Source organism: Camarhynchus parvulus, chromosome 29 (assembly GCF_901933205.1).
Source record: "Camarhynchus parvulus chromosome 29, STF_HiC, whole genome shotgun sequence".
NCBI lineage: Eukaryota > Metazoa > Chordata > Aves > Passeriformes > Thraupidae > Camarhynchus > Camarhynchus parvulus.
Window position 1 is genome coordinate 1,291,385 of NC_044599.1, and position 19,542 is coordinate 1,310,926.

The 19,542-nt window shown below is 64.1% G+C and overlaps 3 protein-coding genes across 5 annotated transcripts; 1 reads left to right on the forward strand and 2 right to left on the reverse strand.

Moving 5' to 3' along the window:
* Positions 1 to 82: 82 nt before the first annotated feature.
* Positions 83 to 4,314, forward strand: MYL6 (myosin light chain 6). Of its 2 annotated transcripts, XM_030967303.1 has the most exons (7): positions 83 to 182; positions 479 to 506; positions 1,549 to 1,692; positions 2,567 to 2,740; positions 3,496 to 3,573; positions 3,684 to 3,724; positions 4,111 to 4,314. In XM_030967303.1, the coding sequence occupies exons 1-6, from the start codon at positions 180 to 182 to the stop codon at positions 3,710 to 3,712; spliced, it is 456 nt and encodes a 151-aa protein (XP_030823163.1). In that variant the 5' UTR covers positions 83 to 179; the 3' UTR covers positions 3,713 to 3,724; positions 4,111 to 4,314. The 2 variants fall into 2 exon arrangements, with proteins under 2 accessions (XP_030823163.1, XP_030823164.1); XM_030967304.1 differs by lacking the exon at positions 3,684 to 3,724.
* Positions 4,315 to 4,446: 132 nt separating this feature from the next.
* On the reverse strand, positions 4,447 to 5,502 carry LOC115914669 (SWI/SNF complex subunit SMARCC2-like). Of its 2 annotated transcripts, none has more exons than XR_004061435.1 (2): positions 5,354 to 5,502; positions 4,447 to 4,877 (listed from the first exon to the last, which is right to left on the reverse strand). XR_004061435.1 is itself a non-coding variant. In XM_030967305.1 (2 exons), exons 1-2 carry the CDS (start codon positions 5,311 to 5,313, stop codon positions 4,795 to 4,797), a joined length of 330 nt encoding a protein of 109 aa, XP_030823165.1. In that variant the 5' UTR covers positions 5,314 to 5,502; the 3' UTR covers positions 4,447 to 4,794. The 2 variants fall into 2 exon arrangements, 1 of the variants encoding a protein (XP_030823165.1); XM_030967305.1 differs by having other exon boundaries at positions 5,067 to 5,502.
* Positions 5,503 to 6,521: 1,019 nt separating this feature from the next.
* On the reverse strand, positions 6,522 to 19,197 carry SMARCC2 (SWI/SNF related, matrix associated, actin dependent regulator of chromatin subfamily c member 2). The gene is made up of 28 exons (XM_030966994.1): positions 19,038 to 19,197; positions 18,775 to 18,894; positions 16,826 to 16,911; positions 16,451 to 16,532; positions 16,261 to 16,353; positions 16,095 to 16,164; positions 15,330 to 15,399; positions 15,175 to 15,250; positions 14,963 to 15,094; positions 14,766 to 14,881; positions 14,568 to 14,692; positions 14,438 to 14,497; positions 14,317 to 14,354; positions 13,880 to 14,010; positions 13,711 to 13,782; positions 13,516 to 13,629; positions 12,393 to 12,546; positions 12,169 to 12,264; positions 11,721 to 11,843; positions 11,572 to 11,634; positions 10,333 to 10,591; positions 9,360 to 9,521; positions 9,212 to 9,276; positions 8,997 to 9,126; positions 8,749 to 8,918; positions 7,920 to 8,054; positions 6,742 to 7,036; positions 6,522 to 6,544 (listed from the first exon to the last, which is right to left on the reverse strand). The coding sequence occupies exons 1-28, from the start codon at positions 19,146 to 19,148 to the stop codon at positions 6,522 to 6,524; spliced, it is 3,171 nt and encodes a 1,056-aa protein (XP_030822854.1). The 5' UTR covers positions 19,149 to 19,197.
* Between the last annotated feature and the right edge of the window lie 345 nt (positions 19,198 to 19,542).

The window sequence follows — 19,542 nt, forward strand, 5'->3', positions numbered from 1 at the left end:
GGTGGCGCTGCCATCTCCGTGCCCATCTATAGCCAAAACTTTTCCCCGCGGGAAAAGGGGCGTGGCCCCCTCCCGCCGTGCCCCGCCCCCTCATGAATAATTAACACCCTCATTAGCGCCGTGACGCAGCCGCGCGGTGACGCCCGAACGCGCAGGAACGAACGGGAGCGGCCGCCGCCATGGTGGGCACCGGGAACCGGCACCGGGAACGGCACCGGGAGCGGGAACGGGGAGCGGGAACCGGGAGGGAACCGGGAGGGGAACGGGGAGGGGAAGCGGGAACGGGAACCGCGGGGGATGCGCGGGGGCACCGGGGCGGGGGTCGCGCCGGGGCGGGGAGGGCGCGGGAGGTCCCGGGAGCACCGGGCGGGCACCGAGCGGGCACCGAGCGCGGGCGGCCGTTCCATCCGCGGGCGATGCCGCCGCCGGTTCCCGGTTCCCATCCCGGTGCCGCCGGTGACCGCCGCTCTCCCCGCAGTGCGACTTCTCGGAGGAGCAGACCGCGGGTGAGTGACCGGCACCGGGTACCGAGCACCGGGCACCGGGCACCGGGAGCGAGCACCGGGCACCGGGCACGGCGGAGGGACCCCCCCGGGCCGCTCCCGCCGCCGCCGCCCCCGGCGCTTCCTGCGCGGCCTCGGGCGGGGCCTTTCCCGGGGCAAAGTCCCCGTTCGGAGCGGGGGATGGGGGATGCGGCACCGGGGGTACCGGGGCGGGGTGCGGCACCGGGATGGGAAACGGGATGGGAAACGGACAGGAACCGGGACAGAACCGGGACGGGAACCGGGATGAAAAACGGGATGAGAACCGGGACGGGAACCGGACAGAACCGGATGGGAACCAGGACAGAACCGGGATGGGAACCAGGACAGAACCGGGATGGGAACCGGGACAGAACCGGGACCGGGGGGGTTCGGGCCCCTCCTGCGCAATTTGCCCTTATATGGGCATGGCGCGCGCCGGCCGCGCATTCCTGCGGGGCGGGGCCGCGGATTCCGGAGCGCTCCCGGTGCCCCGGGACCCGCCCGGCTCCTCCCGGTGCCCCGGGATCCATCGGGCACGGGCAGCATCCCCCGAGGGCGGCGGCCCCTCCTGCATCCCGGCCCGGGTCGGGTTCCACCGGAAACCGGATCCTACCGGGAAACCGGATCCTACCGGGAACCGGATCCTACCGGGAACCGGATCGCACCGGGAACCGGATCGCACCGGGGAGCGAAACCCGAGCCGGGGGTCCGAGGGGTCCCGGTTGCGGGGTCCCGTGGATGCGGCTCTGGAGTCGCCGAGGTGTTGGTGCCGGGGGCGGTCCCGGTGTGTCGGGGATCCCGGTGGAACAAACCGGGGGTTCCGGTGCCACGGTGGTCCCGGTGGTGTTATCACAGGGGGTCCCGGTGCCCCGATGGTCCCGTGCTGACCCGGGGGTGGTTCCGGTGGTCCCAGCCCTGATACAGCGGGGTCCCGGTGCCCGGCCCTGACCCGGGGGTTCCCCGGGGTCCCGGGGGGTTCCCGGGGGTCCCGGTGCCCGGCCCTGACCCGGGCCGCTCCCGGCAGAGTTCAAGGAGGCGTTCCAGCTCTTTGACCGCACGGGGGACGGGAAGATCCTGTACAGCCAGTGCGGGGACGTGATGAGGGCGCTGGGGCAGAACCCGACCAACGCCGAGGTCATGAAGGTGCTGGGGAACCCCAAAAGCGATGGTGAGTGGGGAGGGGGGATCCCCCCTTTGCCACACCCCCAGGACCCCCAGGACCCCCAGATCCTCAGCACCAATGAGAGTCCCTGCCCCAAACCCTCAGCACCAGCACTGACAGACCCCAGACCCCAACACTGAGACCCCCCTCACCCCTGAGCACTGCAGAGAGCACCCCCAAAGAGACCCCCACCCCCAAATCCTCAACACCAGTGAGACCCCCACCCCAAATCCTTGGCACCAGTGACAGACCCCAAAAACGAGACCCCCCCCACCAACCAACCCCCAGCCCTGAGCACTGCAGAGAGCTCCCCCAATGAGACCCCCAGCCCCAACCCTCAACACCAGTGAGACCCCCAGCCCTGAGCACTGCAGAGAGCACCAATGAGACCCCCACCCCAAACCCTCAACACCAGTGAGACCCCCAGCCCTGAGCACTGCAGAGAGCACCCCCAATGAGACCCCCACCCCAAATCCTCAGCACCAGTGAGACCCCCAGCCCGAGCACGCAGAAGCACCAGCCCCACCCCACCCATGACAGACCCCCACCCCAAATCCTCAATACCAATGACAGACCCCAAAAATGAGACCCCCCCCTCACCCAACCAACCCCCAAACCCTGAGCACCAGTGAGACCCCCACCCCAAATTCTCAGCACCAGTGAGACCCCAACACTGAGACCCCCCCTCACCCAACCAACCCCCAGCCCTGAGCACTGCAGAGAGATCAGTGAGACCCCCCACCCCAAACCCTAAGCACCAATGAGACCCCCACCCCAAACCCTCAGCCCCACGCCTCCTCTCCCCCAAAACCCCCTTGAAAAGCCCCCCCCCCCCAAAACCCCCTTGAAAAGCCCCCTCCTCAGCATTGCGGCCCCTCAGAGATGAACGTGAAGACGCTGAGCTTCGAGCAGTTCCTGCCCATGATGCAAACCATCGCCAAGAACAAGGACCAGGGCTGCTTCGAGGACTACGTGGAGGGGCTCAGGGTGTTCGACAAGGAGGGCAACGGCACCGTCATGGGCGCCGAGATCCGCCACGTGCTCGTCACCCTGGGTGAGCCCCGCGCCTGGGGGGCTCCAGATGGGGGCCTGGGGGGGGGTCTCAGGGGGGTGGGGACCTCGAAATTGGGGGTCTGGGGAAAGAGGGGTCTCGGGGGTCTGCGGGGGTGAGGGAAAGGTGGAGCCCCCAAAGGTGTGGGGTCTCGGGGTGGTTATGGGCCCCGAGGTGGGGGGTCCTGGGGGTCTCAGGGGATTGGGGACCTCGAAATAGGAGGTTTGGGGGGGTCTGGGGACATTGAAATGAGGGGTCTGGGGGTCTCAGGGGGATGGGGTCCTGGAAATGAGGGGCCTGGGGGGGTTGAGGACCTCGAAATGGGGAGTCTGGGGGGTCTCAGGGGGTTGGGGAATGGAGCCCTTGAGGTGTAGGGTACAGGGGATTTGGGTGTGGGGTCCTCAGAATGGGGGGTGTGGGGGGGTCTCAGGGGGTTGGGGGGGTCTGGAGGTGCTGAAATGGGCGGTTCCGGGGCAATGGGGGTCCCAAAGGTGCTGCCAGGGGGAATCTGGGGACCCTGAGGGTCCCAAAGGTGCAGCCAAGGGGTGCTCTGGGTACCCTGAGGGTCCTGGAGGTACCTCAGGGGTGCTCCTGGGGGGTTTCGGGTGCCCTGAGGGTCCCAAAGGTGCTGCCGGGGGGGTCCTGGTGGCCCCAGCCTGAGGTTTCAAAGCCCCCCCCCCCAAGCCCAGCACTCCCCATCCATCCCTGGGGACCCCCAGAGTGCCCCCCCCCCCAAAGGTGACCCAGGTGTCCCCCAGGTGAGAAGATGACCGAGGAGGAGGTGGAGCAGCTGGTGGCCGGCCACGAGGACAGCAACGGCTGCATCAACTACGAGGGTGAGGCCGGGGGGTCCCGGGGGGGTCCCTGGGGGGGGTCCCGGGTGGGTGGCGGGGTCCCCCACGTCCCCACGCCCTCCCTGACCATCACGTCTGTTCCTTCCCCCCAGCCTTTGTGAGACACATCTTGTCAGGGTGACGCCTCGCAGGGGTAACGCCTCCCCCCGAGCCCCCTCCTCCGATTATTTTTTCATTTTCCTTCCTTTTTTTTTCTCATTTTTTTTTCCTTTCCTCCTGCTGCGCCCTGGTGTCTTTTTTTTTAATATTATCCAAAAAAGTAAATAAAAAAAAAAAAGGCTGCCTGGTCCTCCCCCCCGCCCCCGCATGCCAACTCTGCATGGAGCCCCCCCTGCGTGCCAGGGCTGGTTTTGGGGAGGGGGCTGCAGGAGCCCCCCCCCGCCTTTGGGGCTGCTGGGTCCTCCCTGAGCTCTTGAGCCGTTTTTGACTTTTGGTTTTCCTGCCTCTCTGCGGGATTTGGGGTTGGGGGGCTCGGCAGACCCCTCCTCACATCCCCTCCCCTTTCTCTTCTCTCCACAGAGCTGGTCCGGATGGTGCTGAGCGGATGAAGACCCCTCCCCATTATTTTATACACCCCCTCCTCTCCATTATCTCATTATCTGCCCCCTCCTCACTTGATTTTGTGCCTTTTCCCTCATTTCTGTGTCACCCCCGAGCCCCTTCCCCTCAGCCCCACCGGCTAAATTATTGCTGCACAGCATCAAATAAATCAGATCAAGGCTCCGAGTGGTCGTGGTGCCCCCTCCCCTCGTGTCCGTGTGTCCCCCTCCCCACTTTCAGACAGACCCAGCCACCACCAGGCCTCTTCTTCCCGCCCCGGGGACTTGGAATTTTTCTTTTTATTGGTTTTTTAAAAAAAGAAACAAACAGAAAAAAAAAACCCAAAAACAAAACCAAAACAGAACCAAAAAAGGGATGAGGAGGAGGAGGAGGAGGAAGAGGAGGAGGGGATTTTTGGAGGAGGGGGGGAAATGCCCATGTGCCAGGTGGGATCGGAGCTGTCTCATAAATAACCGGGGGGAGCGGGGCCCCCCCGGGAGACCAACACTTAAATAAAATCCGGGACAATCATAAAAAAATCCCAAAGCTGGAGGAAGGGGAGGAGGAGGAGGAGGAGGAGGAGGAGGAGGAGGGCTCGGGGAGGGTCCTTGGAGGAGCGGGGGCGGGGAGGGGGCTGCGGCAGCGTCCTCCGGGCTGGGGGTCTCACTGGGTGGGGGGCACGGGGGTGGGCACCGAGCTGGGGGTGGGCACCGAGATGGGCTCCGGCTGCAGGGGGGGACCTTGGTCTGCGGGGAGAGAACACAAAGAGGGGAGGGGGCGTCAACACACAGAGAGGGGCGGGGGGCACAGAGCAAAGAGCACAGAGCAGCGCCGCCCCCTTTGCCCTCCCTCCACGCCCAAAACGTCCCAAAAATTCCCCAAAATTTTGCTCAAAATTTCCCCCAAATCCCCCGAAATTCCCCCGAGTTTCTCACCTGCGACGAGGCCGGCGTTGGGAAGGAGGCTTCCCTGCACGGCGGCCACGATGGCGGGGCTGTGCTCGGCGGCCGAGCCCCCCGAGCCCCCCGAGCCCAGCGCGGCGCCGGGGTGGTGATGATGATGATGATGATGATGGGGGTGGGAGTTGGGGGGCAGCCCCCTCCCCATGCTGCCGGCCAGGGCCCCCCCATGCAGCGGGTTAGCGGGGAAGGGGTCGCCCAGCGGAGGGGGGGGGTTAGCCATGCTGGGGGAGGCACGGGGGGCACGGCCGAGGGGCAATTACCGGGCACGGACGGGTGGGCGCTGCTGCTGCCGCTGCTGCCGGCGCCGCCGGGCAGGGTCCCCGGCAGGAGCTGAGAGGGCGGAGGCGGCGGCGGCTGCTGCCCGGGGAACGGCACCACCGGGGCTGCGGGGAGAGCGCAGTGAGACCCCCGGGCTCGTGGGGGAGGCGCAGTGAGACCCCCGGGCTTAGGGGAGAGCGCAGTGAGACCCCCGGGCTCGTGGGGAGAGTGCCGTGAGACCCCCGGGCTCGTGGGGAGAGCAATGTGAGACCCCCGGGCTCGTGGGGAGAGCAAGAGTGAGACCCCCGGGCTCGTGGGGAGAGCGCAGTGAGACCCCCGGGCTCGTGGGGAGAGCGCAGTGAGACCCCCGGGCTTGTGGGGAGAGGGCTGTGAGACCCCCGGGCTCATGGGGAGAGCAATGTGAGACCCCCGGGCTTAGGGGAGAGCGCAGTGAGACCCCCGGGCTTGTGGGGAGAGCAATGTGAGACCCCCGGGCTTAGGGGAGAGCGCAGTGAGACCCCCGGGCTCATGGGGAGAGCAATGTGAGACCCCCGGGCTTAGGGGAGAGCGCAGTGAGACCCCCGGGCTTATGGGGAGAGCAATGTGAGACCCCCGGGCTTAGGGGAGAGCGCAGTGAGACCCCGCTCATGGGAGAGCAATGTGAGCCCCGGGCTTAGGGGAGAGCGCAGTGAGACCCCCGGGCTTGTGGGGAGAGCGCAGTGAGACCCCCGGGCTTATGGGGAGAGCAAGAGTGAGACCCCCGGGCTTATGGGGAGAGCAATGTGAGACCCCCGGGCTTGTGGGGAGAGCACAGTGAGACCCCTGGGCTTAGGGGAGAGGGCTGTGAGACCCCCGGGCTCATGGGGAGAGGGCTGTGAGACCCCCGGGCTCGTGGGGAGAGCAATGTGAGACCCCCGGGCTTAGGGGAGAGCGCAGTGAGACCCCCGGGCTTATGGGGAGAGCGCCGTGAGACCCCCGGGCTTAGGGGAGAGCGCCGTGAGACCCCCGGGCTTGTGGGGAGAGCGCAGTGAGACCCCCGGGCTTAGGGAGAGCGCAGTGAGACCCCCGGGCTTATGGGGGAGAGCAAGAGTGAGACCCCCGGGCTTATGGGGAGAGCAATGTGAGACCCCCGGGCTTATGGGGAGAGGGCTGTGAGACCCCTGCCCTTAATCAGCCACCCCCTGGAGCTGGGGCTGCAGGGAGAGGGGAGAGGGGAGAGTGAGACCCCTGCCCTTAATCGGGCACCACTCAATGTGGGGAGAGCACCGTGAGACCCCCACCCCCAAACCCTCAGCACCAGTGAGACCCCCACCCCCAAACCCCCCTCGGAAACCCCCCCTGCCACCCCCTCCCCATCGCTCCCAGCCCCCCCCCCCCACCCCGCACCCACCGTGCGTAGCCGGGCGGCTCCGGGGGCACCGGCGGCGCGCGGCGGGGCCGCCCCGGGCAGGGGCCCGCTCCGGCCTGGATGTTGGGGCCGCGGCGGCCGCCAGCGGTGCGCGGCGGGGGGCCAGGGGCGGCGGCGGCGCAGGGCTGGGCTCGCGGGTAGCGGCGCGGCTGCGCTGCTGCTGCTGCTGCTGCAGGTGCTGGAAGTGCTGCTGCCGCGCCCGCATCTCCGCGTACTTGAGCTGCTCCATGTGGAACGCCTGGCGGTCGGCCAGGAGCTGCTGCCGCTGGTATTCCAGCTGGGAGGGGACGGGGGGGGGGAAAAAAAAAAAAAAATGAGGAGGGGTCAGGCAGGCAGGGTGAAAAAAAGAGGGGTGAAAAATGCATGGATTTTATGACTGGCTTTTCGCAAATATTAAAATGAATATTATATGTGTTGTGTCAGAATTTGAATATTATATTCAAATATTATATATATAAAACTTGAATACATATAACATATATGAAAGTTGAATATTATATATAATATATATAATATTTATTATATAAATAAATATATATGAATTTTGAATATGTGTTGTGTTAGAATTTGAATATTATAGTAATATTCAAATATACATCTAAAACTTGAATATATATAACATATATGAAAGTTGAATATTATATATAATGTATATAATATTTATTATATAAATAAATATATATGAATTTTGAATATGTGTTGTGTTAGAATTTGAATATTATATTAATATTCAAATATTAGATATATAAAATTTGAATACTATATATATAATATATATAATATATACATAATATATATGCATAGAGTCTGTAACTCTTTGTTTCTATTGTCTCATATTGTTCTACTTCAAACTGTCCAAATTATTTTGACTCTGTTTTACTATTATAATAAACTATAAACTATTTATATATATTTATAAATATATATATTTATATATATATTTACAATTATTATAATAGTATACAATACAATTATTTTAATAGTAATTTTATTACTATTATAATAACCTATAAACTATATTTTTATCTATTGTATTTATAAATATATATAAATATATATTTTTTATCTATATTTATAAACTATATTTATAACCATTTTATTACTATTAAACTTTGCAAATTTGAAAAACAAGCGATTGGCGTTTTTTGGGGGGCACTCACGGCCTCGCGCTCGCGGTCCATGATGGTCTCCAGCTCCTCGAAGTGCCTCAGTTTGATCTCCAGCTTCTTCATCTGCGTCTCCACCAGGAGCGCCACCAGGGACTTGATCTTGCGCTCCTCCACGGCCGCCAGGTGCTGCCGGGGGACAACGGGGACGGGTCAGAGGTCCCCACATCCCTGTGCCCTCTCCCTTCTCCCTTCAGGATTCATTCCTCTCCCCATAGGACTCACCCACTCCCCACTGTCCCTGTCGCCTCTCCCTATAGGATTCATTCCTGTTCCTATAGGACTCACCCTCTCCTCATAGTCCCTTCTCCCCACATTCCCATCCCCTCTCCCCACATCCCCATATCTCTGTCCCCTCTCCCAACAGTCCCTGTCCCCTCTCCCAAATCCCCATCCCCAAATCCCCATCCCTCTCCCCACATCCCTGTCCCCTCTCCCACATCCCCACATCCCCATCCCCTCTCCCCACATCCCTGTCCCCATCCCCACACCCCCATCCCCACATCCCTATCCCCTCCCCACAACCCCATCCCCACATCCCTGTCCCCTCCCCACACCCCTCTCCCTACATCCCTGTCCCCATCCCCACACCCCTATCCCCACACCCCTATCCCCTCTCCCACATCCCCACCCCCAAATCCCCATCCCCACATCCCCATCCCTCTCCCCACATCCCTGTCCCCTCTCCCACATCCCCACCCCCAAATCCCCATCCCCCCATCCCCATCCCCTCTCCCCACATCCCCATCCCCTCTCCCCACATCCCTGTCCCCTCCCCCCATCCCTGCAGCCCCCCCAGCCCCCGCTGCAGTCCCGGCCTCACCTTGGCTTTGACGGCGGCAGCAGCCAGGGCGGCGGCGGCGGCGGCCGTGGACAGGTTCCCCTCGCCGATGTCGCGCTCCACCTTGGCCTTGCGCTCGCCCTCGGGCTCCGAGGGCTCCTTGGGCGCCTCATCCGGCCCTTCCTTCACCTCCTTGTCCTTCTCGGGCTCTCCTGCGGCCAGGTGGGGCTGTGTCGGCAGTGCCACAGGGGGCTCGGTGTGCCCCCCAGCCCTGCAGGGTCCCCGCTCACCTGTGCTGTCGCTGTCACCCTTGTCGGGCTCCTTGTCGCCCTCCACCTCCTTCCCCTTCTCCTCCTCCTTCTTGGGGGTTTCCCCGGGTTTCTCCTTGGGCTCCTCCTCGGCGGTGCCATCCCGGGGTTCCTGGGGAAGGATCAGCCCCGTGGGTACCCAAATCCTGCCCCGTTTGCCCCCCAAACCCCCTCATCACACCCCCAGACCCTTTTACCTTCGCCTCCTTCTTCTCCTCGGCCGGCTGCGCCTCTGCCCGCGCCTCCTCGGCCCCGCTCTCCTCTGGGGACACAAACCTGGCCTCAGACCCCTGTTCCACCCCCCAGCGCCCCAAGCCCCCTCCCCAGCCCCCCGGCCCCGCTGACCGATGCGCTCGGGCTCCTCGGAGGCGGTGCCGGCGATGCCGCTGCTCTCCAGCCCGCAGGCGGGGTCGGCCTTGCCCGTCACCTTGGCCGCCTCCTCCACCTTGCGCACGTGCGCCTCCACCAGCGCCGTGGGCACCTCCTCCTTCATCTTGGAGAACTCCTCTGCGGGCGCAATTCCTCAGCGGGACCCCCGGAGGGATCCCCCGGAGCCCCCAGCCCCAAACAGCCCGTGGGGGGCTCGGTCTGGCCCCTCCAGGCTGGTCCTGGCTGGTTACAGAATGTTCTGGAAGGCTCATCCCATCCCCCTGGGAGGTGTTGCATGTCCCCAGAGGCACCTCCACAGGACTTGGTGGTCTCCCCGTGCTCCTCATCCCTCTTCCCATCAGACTGACCCCATTTCCCTATAGGACTCAGCCCTTCCTGTCGCAGTTTTCCCACTCCCTTATGGGAAGCCCTATAGGGCTCATCCCTCTCCCCATATTCCTCATCCCATAGGACTCATCCCACTCCTCACAGGAGTCCCTGTCCCCTCTCTCTCCCTCTCCCTACAGGATTCAATATTCCTCTCCCTATAGGACTCACCCACTCCCCACAGTCCTTATCCCCCTCTCCCTACAGGATTCATTATTCTGTTTCCTACAGGACTCATCCATTCCTCACAGTCCTCGTCCCCTCTCTCTATAGGATTAATTCCTCTCCCTATAGGACTCCCTACACTCCCCACATCCCTGTCCCCTCTCCCTGTAGGATTTATTCCTCTCCCAATGGGATTCACCCTCTCCCCACAGTCCTTATCCCCTCTCCCTACAGGATTCATTATTCCACTTCCTATAGGATTCACTCATTCCCCACATCCCCATCCCCTCTCCCTGTAGGACTCACCCTCTCCCCACATCCCATCCCCATTCTCCTCTCCCCACACCCCTGTGCCCCCAGCCCCCCTATCCCCCCTTAGCCCCCCAGCCTCCCTTACCCAGAGCGGACTTGGCGGCGGCCGAGGCCACGCGCGGATCCACCACGGAGGCCAGGAAGGCCACGGTGCTCATCACGGGGTTGCCCGACTGGCTGAAGGGGATGGGCTGGTAGGCCAGGGGGCCCAGGGAGGCCTCCGAGTCCTCCAGGTAGGGATCCTCGATGGGCAGGCGCAGGAAGTGCAGGATGCACTCGTCCTGCGTGCGGCTGCCCACGTGCTCCGACACCTTGTTCCAGTCGTCCTTGTACATCTCCAGGGCCTGGGGGGTGGCAGGGCTCAGGGGGGTCAGGCAGACCCGTCCCCACATCCCCTGTCCCTACTTCCCTGTCCCATCCCTTGTCCCCATAGCCCCTGTCCCCATATCCCTGTCCCTATATCCCCTGTCCCCATTTCCCTGTCCCATCCCTTGTCCCCATATCCCTGTCCCCATATCCCTGTCCCTACATCCCCTGTCCCCATTTCCCTGTCCCATCCCTTGTCCCCATATCCCTGTCCCCATATCCCTGTCCCTATATCCCCTGTCCCCATTTCCCTGTCCCATCCCTTGTCCCCATATCCCTGTCCCCATATCCCTGTCCCTACATCCCCTGTCCCCATTTCCCTGTCCCATCCCTTGTCCCCATATCCCTGTCCCCATATCCCTGTCCCTATATCCCCTGTCCCTACTTCCCTGTCCCATCCCTTGTCCCCATATCCCTGTCCCCATATCCCTGTCCCTACATCCCTGTCCCTACATCCCCTGTCCCCATTTCCCTGTCCCATCCCTTGTCCCCATATCCCTGTCCCTATATCCCGTCCCTATATCCTCTGTCCCCACACCCACATCCTCTATCCCCACACCTCCTGTCCCCATTTCCCTGTCCCCACATCCCCTGTCCTCACACCCACATCCTCTCTTCCCTGTCCCCATTTCCCCACATCCTCTGTCCCCATATCCCTTCTCCCCATTTCCCTGTCCCTACATCCCCTGTTCCATCCCATCCCCACATCCCCTGTCCCTAAATCCCCTATCCCCATTTCCCTGTCCCCACACCCCCTCAGGTCCCCATATCCCCTGCTGTCCCTAAATTCCCTGTCCCCAAATCCCCTCGGGTCCCCATGTCCCCTGCTCTCCCCTGTCCCCTGCTGTCCCCACATCTCCTCCTGTCCCACATCCCCTGCTCTCCCCTGCTGCCCCCTGCTGTCCCCACATCCCCTGCTGTCCCCTGTCCCCTGCTGTCCCCTGCTGTCCCCACGCACCTCCAGCAGCAGCAGCGTCTCCTGCTCCGTCCACTCCCGTGTGGCGCTGGCGGCCGCTTTGCTCTGCGGGGGGAGAGACGCGAGGGGGATGAGGGGCGGGGGTCCAGCCCGGGGGGTGCCCACCCACCCAGGGGTGCCCACCCACCCACCTTGGAGGGCACGTTCTTCTTGGTGTACATGTCTGTGCGGAGCCCGAAGTTCTGCATGTCCGCCGGCTTCTCCTTGCCCTTGTCGGGGAAGTTCAGCATCTGCTGCGAGGCCGAGCTGGGCTGCTGCGGGATGGGGGACAGGGGACAATGCTGGGCCGGGCCCGCGGGGCACGACATCGGCGTGTCCCCTCCTCCCCGGTGGCCCGGAGGAGCCTTTTTGTCACCGCGTGTGTCCCCATCGCGGTGTGTGTGTCCCCATTCCCCCATCACGGTGCGTGTCCCCATCACGGTGCCTGTCCCCATCACGGTGTCCCCACCGCGTCGCGCTGCTCCCCGGGGGCAGGGCGGCATGCGAGGGGGAGGAGGAGGAGGAGGAGGAGGAGGAGGGAAGGAGCCTTCCTCGGCACAGCGGCACGGGGGGGGCACGGACCCCCAAGGAGCCGCCTACCAGCTCCGGCTTGCCCTTCACCGTCTCGCTGACCACCAGCTCCTCCATCTCTTTGCTCTTGCGGCCCGTCTTGGCGTCGCCGTCGCTCTGCCGGCCCTGAGGCACCACGGATCGAAGCTGTGCATCCCCCACCCCCCGCCCCACCCCGCGCCCGGCCCCCGCGGGGACCGGGGGGCGGCAGGGGGGGGTCGCGGTTCGGCGGGGCGGCCGCCCCCGGCACCCACCTGGGGCGTCTTGGGCTGCAGCGGCACCAGCCCCGAGGGGGTGTCGGCCAGAACGTGGAAGTGCGAGGTGGGCGGCGGGCCCATGGGGGTGGGCCGGCTCTCGGCGTCCACCTGGTAGTTGATGAGGCCCCACTGCTCCAGGAAGGCGTGGACCCTGCGGGGAGCGGGGGGCAGAGCCCGCTGAGCACCCTGTGCCAGGGGAGTGGGCAGCCACCGGCGCCAGGTGACATTGAGCATCCCTGTGCCATGGCACCGGGCAGCCACCAGTGCCAGGGTGACATCCCTGTGCCAGGGGAGTGGGCAGCCACCGGCGCCAGGTGACATTGAGCATCCCTGTGCCATGGCACCGGGCAGCCACCAGTGCCAGGGTGATGCTGACCACCCTGTGCCATGGTGACACTGACGACCCTGTGACACTGCACTGGACAGCCACCAGTGCCAGGGTGACAACTGACCACCCTGTCCCACCTTTGGTGAGGACTCCCCAGTGCCATTGGCACCAGACTCCTGCCACTCCCATGGTGCCAAAATGATCCCCCTGCCCCACGGGCACCGGATCCCTGCCACCTCCAGGGTGCCACACTGACCACTCAGCAGTGTGCCACGCTGACCCTCTGCCAACCCTGGGGTGCCACACTGACCACTCAGCAGTGTGCCATGCTGACCCTCTGCCAACCCTGGGGTGCCACACTGACCACTCAGCAGTGTGCCATGCTGACCCTCTGCCAACCCTGGGGTGCCACACTGACCACTCAGCAGTGTGCCATGCTGACCCTCTGCCAGCACCAGGGTGCCACACTGAGCACTCAGCAGTGTGCCATGCTGACCTCGCCAAAACTAACTCAGCAGTGTGCCACGCTGACCCTCTGCCAGCACCAGGGTGCCACACTGACCACTCAGCAGTGTGCCATGCTGACCCTCTGCCAACCCTGGGGTGCCACACTGACCACTCAGCAGTGTGCCATGCTGACCCTCTGCCAGCACCAGGGTGCCACACTGACCCTCAGCCCTACCAGCACTGGACCCCTGGCACCATGTGGGTGCCAAACTAAGCCCCCAACCCCAGGATCTCCAGCCCCCTGGCAGCACCAGGGGTGCCAGCCCAGCCCCCAGCCGGACCCACCGCATGATGGCACAGACGTCCCCGGCCAGGTTCCTCCGGCAGGCCGTGGAGGTCAGGTACTCCTGCGGGTTCAGCCGGTACGTGTCGATCATGAAATTCCGGTATGCCAAGTATCTGTGGGGGGCACGGGGGGCTCAGCACCGGGCACGGCCCCGGGCGGGTGTGGGCGGGCACGGAGAGGGGGTTTGGCCTCACATTTCGGGGGTCTTGGATTTGTTTTTGCCGTTGAAGAACTCGGGCAGGGCGCGGCGCTCGATGGCGTGGACGCTGCGGGAGGAGAGGCTCGGGGAGGGCTCTGGGAGCAGCCTCCTCATCCTCAGGTGATGAAGGGCGGCTCGGGAGGCCTCAGCAGGGCTGGCTGTACCTGTTGTAGTCGAACCAGGCGGCGTAGCTGGGGATGATGATGTGGTGGGTCTGCTCTGTCACGTTGTCCTCGTGCAGGTCGGGGTTCTTGGCCTGCTCCCCTTTGCTGCCGGCGCCGTTCTCCTCCTCGTCCTGTCCCCACAGAGCAGCACCCCGTGGGCAAAGGGACCCCCCTGAGCGCCCTTCATCATCCTCACCCACACCAGGATGAGGCAAAGGGACCCCCCTGAGTGCCCTTCATCATCCTCACCCACACCAGGATGAGGCAAAGGGACCCCCCTGAGTGCCCTTCATCATCCTCACCCACACCAGGATGAGGCAAAGGGCCCCCCCAGCGGTGAGGGGAAGGGCAGAAAAGAGCATTTTTGTACCCGAAAAAGAGGGACAAGGAATGAGAGAGAAGCAGGTGATCATCACCACCACCCTGCCCGGGCTCACCTTGCCAGCTGTCTCCATGCTCTCATCTTCCTGCTCATCTGGAAGGGAGGACAGGGGTGGCTTTGGGCACTGCCAGGCCGGGGGTCCCTGCCGGGGCTCTGCTGTGGCCCCTCACACTCACCCAGGTCTGTCATGGTGCCCCCCTTGACTGGTGCTGACTCCGAGTCCTTCTTGGTGTTGACTGTGGGGGGAAAGTGCCACTGAGCACCCCGGGGACCCCAGGGGGGGTGGCTGCTGCCCCCCACACTCACCTGTCTTGGGCAGGGTCACCTCCTCCACGTTGGGGACAGGTGAGGGCTCGTCCATGTCCTTGGTCAGGTCCTCCTGCTCCTCCTCGCGGTGCCCACGCTTGGATTTGTTATAGGGGGTGGAGGGTCTGCCAAGGGAGAGACCCCCATCACCACTGACCCCAGAGCCACCCCCAGCCCCCCCGAACCCCCCCAGCTCACCCCTTCTTCGCGTTCTTCTTCTTGGCCTCGGGGGTGGGCGAGGGAGAGGCCGAGCGCTTCCTCTTCTTGTAGTTCCCCCCCTTCTTGTCGCGCCGGTCCGAGTCGGGGCTGTTCACCTGTGGGGCACCGTGGGGGTCCAGCTGAGCACGGCGAGACCCCCGGGACCCCTCCCCGAGGGGCTCTGAGCTGCCTCTGACCTCGTCTGTCAGCGTCTTGGCCGAGATCTTCTTCCTGCGGGTCACAGGGCTCTTCTCGTCCGTCACCTCGTAATCCTCCTCGTTCATCCACTCGTTGAAGGTGTCCGTGTCCAGGATCCACTTGGCGTGGACCTGCGGGGCAGGGGAGTGGCTGGGTCAGGGAAAGAAGGGGGGCTCCAGGTGCCCCCCAAACCTGGGGGTCCCCCCGGTACCTTCCGGGGCTTCTCCGGTGTCGGGGGATCCTCCACGGACGCCTCGATCTCGCTGGCTGGGATCCAGGTGTCATAGCTGGGCCGGGGGACACAGGGTTAGATTTGGGGAGGGGGGGGGACACGGGGGGTCCCCGAAATCTTCATCCCCCCCTCACCTGTCGGGGTAGTAGCCCCAGTGCAGCAGCACCTGCTTGTCGCGCTTCATGACGGGCCGGACCCACTCCTCTGCGGGACAGACGGACAGGGCTGGGCTGAGCAGGGCTGCTGGGGAGCCTGCAGCCCTCTGTGCCCCCCAAAACCCCTCCTGCACCCCTGTGCCCCCCAAAACCCCTCCTGCACCCGTGTGACCCCCAAAACCGCCCTCCTGCACCCCTGTGCCCCCCAAAACCTCCCTCCTGCACCCCTGTGACCCCCAAAACCGCCCTCCTGCACCCCTGGAGCCCCAAAACCCCCTCCTGCACCCCTGTGACCCTCAAAACCCCTCCTGCACCCGTGTGACCCCCAAAACCCCTCCTGCACCCCTGTGCCCCCCAAAACCTCCCTCCTGCACCCCTGTGACCCCCAAAACTGCCCTCCTGCACCCCTGGAGCCCCAAAACCCCCTCCTGCACCCCTGTGACCCTCAAAACCCCCTCTTGCACCCGTGTGACCCCCAAAACCTCCCTCCTGCACCCCTGTGACCCCTGTGAGCCCCTGGAGCCCCGTGACCCCCCCAAATCCCCCTCTTGCACCCTGGGACCCCCCCAAGACCCCCCAAAACTGCCCTCCTGCAGCCCTGGAGCCCCCTGTGACCCCCCCCAAACCCCTCTCCTGCACCCCTGGAGTCCTCTGTTACCCCCTGGAGCCCCCCGTGGTCCCCCAAAACCCCTCCTGCACCCCTGGAGCCCCCCGTGACCCCCCAAACCCCTCTCCTGCACCCACCCTCCTCCAGGTTCCCGGGCACGGGGCACACGATGTGCGACGCGTTGCTCTTGTCCTCGGTCACGGTGCCCTGTGACACGCAGGGGACGAGCCCAGGGTTAAACATTGGCACGAGACCCCTCCCCGTGCCCCCCCCCGTGCCCCCCGGCCTGGCACTGCCACCCACCTGGTGCCTCTTGACGATGTCCTTGAGCTTCCCCAGCAGCTTGGGCTCGATCTCCTGGTGCAGGAAGATGTTGGGCCGAGCCAGGCAGTTGTTCTGGGGAGGGAAGTTGAGAGCAAAGCTGTGAACTGAGGAGTGGGAGGGACACGGGGAGGGGGGTCCTGGGGGGAGGGCGGGGGTCTCGGGCTCTCACCTGCACCAGGGATTTCTCGATGGTCATGAACATCTCCACGTTGCGGTCCATGCGCGAGGGATTCTGGAAATCGAAACGCCTCCTTATTGGAAGAAAAGAGCGACTCTCATGAAAGCCACAGCTCAGGTCTCCTCGTCAGCACCCCCGAATTTGGGGAATTTGGGGAGGGGAGGGGGAGTGGGACAAGTGTCTGGACCCCATCAGGGTCCACAGTGACAAAGGGGGGACATGTCCCAGCGCTGGTTTGCTCTGGAGGTGACAGCCCCACAACCACCCCCAAGGAGGGGACCCCCACCCCTGGAAGGGACCCCCACCCTGTCCCCCCACCCCAGGGACCCCCCAGGACCCCGATGGGTGCAGGTGGGTCGTGCTCACCATCCTTGGTCGCTCTTGAATTTATAGGCGGCTGCCAGGATGTGGCACAGGGCTCCCCCCGCCTTGAAATCCAGGAAGCATTTGATCTGCAAGGGGACAGGGGTCAGGGGACAGCGTCCTGATGGGGGGACAGCTCCTCCTCGGGGTGCCACCCCCTTGTCTGGGTGACATCTCCTTGTCTGGGTGACATTCCTTGTCTGGGCGACATCCCCTTGTTAGGTCGCCATTTCCTTTTTGGGGTGCCACCCCCATGTCTGGGTGACATCTCCTTGTCTGGGCGACATCCCTATGTCTGGGTGACATCCCTATGTCTGGGTGACATCCCTTGTTGGGGTGACATGCCCTCACAGGGTGCCATCCCCTTATTGGGGTGCCATCCCCATGTTTAGGTGACTTTCCCATGTCTGAGTGACATCCCTTTGTCCGGGTGCCATCCCCTTGTTAGGCTGCCATTTCCTTTTTGGGGTGCCACCCCCATGCCTAGGTGACATCCCCTTGCCTAAGTGCCATCCCCTCATGGGGTGACATCCCCATGTCTGGGTGACATCCCCATGTCTGGATGTCACCCTCTCGCAGAGTGCCATCCCCTCCCTAGGGTGACATCCCCTGGTCCCTTGGGGCAGTGTCCCCTTGGGATTCTGTCCCTGGGTGGGGACACTGTCCCCAGATCCTCTGGGGATGTCCTGGTGTCCCTGGGCCAGTGTCCCCTGCTCCTTGGGATTCTGTCCCCGTCCCTGTGTGGGGACACTGTCTCCTGCTCCTTGGGGACAGTTCCCAGCAGGACAGTGTCCCAGGGCCCCCAGCACTGTCCCCAGCACTCCAGGCCATGTCCCTGACCAGGGCAGTGTCACTGGCTGCTGTCCATGGTCAGCTGCTGGCCCCAAAGCCACCTGAATGCTGAACGGTGTCACCAGGGCCACGTCCCGGAGGCTTTGGGAGCTGTCCCTGCTCAGGGTGGTGTCCCCAGGGCTGTCCCCAGGTATTGGGGTGCTGTCCCTGTTCACAGCTTTGCCCCCAGCTCTTTGGGGACATTGGGGACACTGTCCCCCTGTCTCTGGGGCACTGTCCCCGCTCAGGACCTTGTCCCTGGTCATCACTGTCCTTGTCCCCTTTGCACTGGGGCTCTGCCCCAAGCTTTGGGGTGCTGCTCCTGCATTTTTGGGATGCTGTCCCCATTCAGGGCTGGTCCCCACCACACTGTGACCGCGTCCCTGGGTGCTGTCCCCAAGTGCTGGGGCTCTGTCCCTGAGCGCTCAGACGCTGTCCCTGGGTATTGGGGTGCTGTCCCCACTCTCCTTTGGGGCCTTTTTTGGGGGCTCTGGGGACTCGTTCCCACTGAGCTTTGTCCCTGGGTTTTTGGGGTGCTGCCTGTGGGTCACTGGGGCTCTGTCCCTGGGTACTGGGGTGCTGTCCCCAGGCCTTCAGGGCATTGTCCCTGCTCAGGGTCCTGTCCCTGCTCATCAGGGCCGTGTCTCCAGCTCAGAGCCTTGTCCCTGTCCGTCAGGGCCATGTCCCCAGCTCTGTGGGCTGCTGTCCCCAAATCTTTGGGGCGCTCTCCTCAATCGGGGCTTTGTCCCCCATTCTTCGTGGCTCTTCCCCAGCTCACCCCGGCTCCATGAGGGTCCATCCTGGTCCCTTTGAGGACACCATTCCTGCTCAGAACCTTGTCCCTGTCCACCAGGACCATGTCCCCAGCTCTGAGCCTTGTCCCTGCCATGTCCCCAGCTCTGTGGGCTGCTGTCCCCACATCTTTGGGGTGCTCTCCCCACATCTTTGGGGCGCTCTCCTCAACCTGGGCTTTGTCCCCCGTTCTTTGGGCTCTTCCCCGGATCCACGAGGTTCCGTCCCCACTCCCCCGCTCTGATCCTCGCCCCCACGTCCCCGCGTGTCCCCCGCCCGCCCCGAGGGGTCCCGCCCGCGGTGTCCCCGCGTCCCCCCGCGGCTCTCACCGGCAGCTTGGTGAGGGGCGCGTTGCTGACGTGCTTGCCGAACACCTCCTCCTGGAACTGCAGCAGCTGCACCACCAGGCTCGACAGCGATTTGTTGGTGGGGGGCTCGGCCTGGATGTACTGCGGGGCCGGGGGCTCAGCGCGGCCGCCGCGGCCGCTGAGGGGAGGGGGGGCCGCGATGGCGGCGGCGGCGGCGCCGTGACAGGCCGGGCCCGGCGTGGCGGCGGCGGGCGGGCGGCGGCGCCGCGATTCCGCGGACTTACCTTCTTGTAGTTCTTGCCGAGCCACAGCCGCACGTTGTCGAACTGGCTGACGGTGTCCGAGGCCTCGTAGTACTTGACGTTGGGGCCGCCGTCCTTCTTCCGCACCGCCATCTTGAGCGGGCCGGGCCGCGCCGCCGCCTCCGCCCGCCACTGCCGCCCCCTGCCGGCCCCGCGCCGCCACTGCCGCGCCCGCCGCCGCCTCCGGTCGCTGTGCCCGCTCCTGCTGTCCCCGCTCCCGCTGTCCCCGCTGTCCCCGCTCCCGGTCGCTGTCCCCGCCGCTCGCACCGGCCCCGGTCGCTGTTACAGCCCCACCGCCCCCTTTGGTGCCCTCCCGTTCCCGCACCGCCGCTCCCGCCGCCGCCGCTGCCGCCCCCTGGCGGTGCCGCTCCCGCACTGCCGCCTGCGCCGCTCCCGCCCGGTGCTGCCGGTGCCGGTGGCTGTTCCCGCTCCCGCCCGGTTTTACCGGTCCCGATCGATGTTCCCGCTCCCGCACCGTCACCCCCGA

Coding starts and splice junctions, on each gene's coding strand:
- MYL6 (XM_030967303.1), top strand. Junction 2,741..3,495: donor CCACGTGCTCGTCACCCTGG/GTGAGCCCCGCG, acceptor GGTGTCCCCCAG/GTGAGAAGATGACCGAGGAG. Junction 3,574..3,683: donor CGGCTGCATCAACTACGAGG/GTGAGGCCGGGG, acceptor CCTTCCCCCCAG/CCTTTGTGAGACACATCTTG.
- LOC115914669 (XM_030967305.1), bottom strand. CDS start 5,313: ATGGCTAACCCCCCCCCTCCGCTGGGCGACCCCTTCCCCGCTAACCCG. Junction 4,878..5,066: donor CAACGCCGGCCTCGTCGCAG/GTGAGAAACTCG, acceptor CTCTCCCCGCAG/ACCAAGGTCCCCCCCTGCAG.
- SMARCC2 (XM_030966994.1), bottom strand. CDS start 19,148: ATGGCGGTGCGGAAGAAGGACGGCGGCCCCAACGTCAAGTACTACGAG. Junction 15,095..15,174: donor CACCGGAGAAGCCCCGGAAG/GTACCGGGGGGA, acceptor CCTGCCCCGCAG/GTCCACGCCAAGTGGATCCT. Junction 6,545..6,741: donor GAGCCGCCCGGCTACGCACG/GTGGGTGCGGGG, acceptor CTCTCCCTGCAG/CCCCAGCTCCAGGGGGTGGC.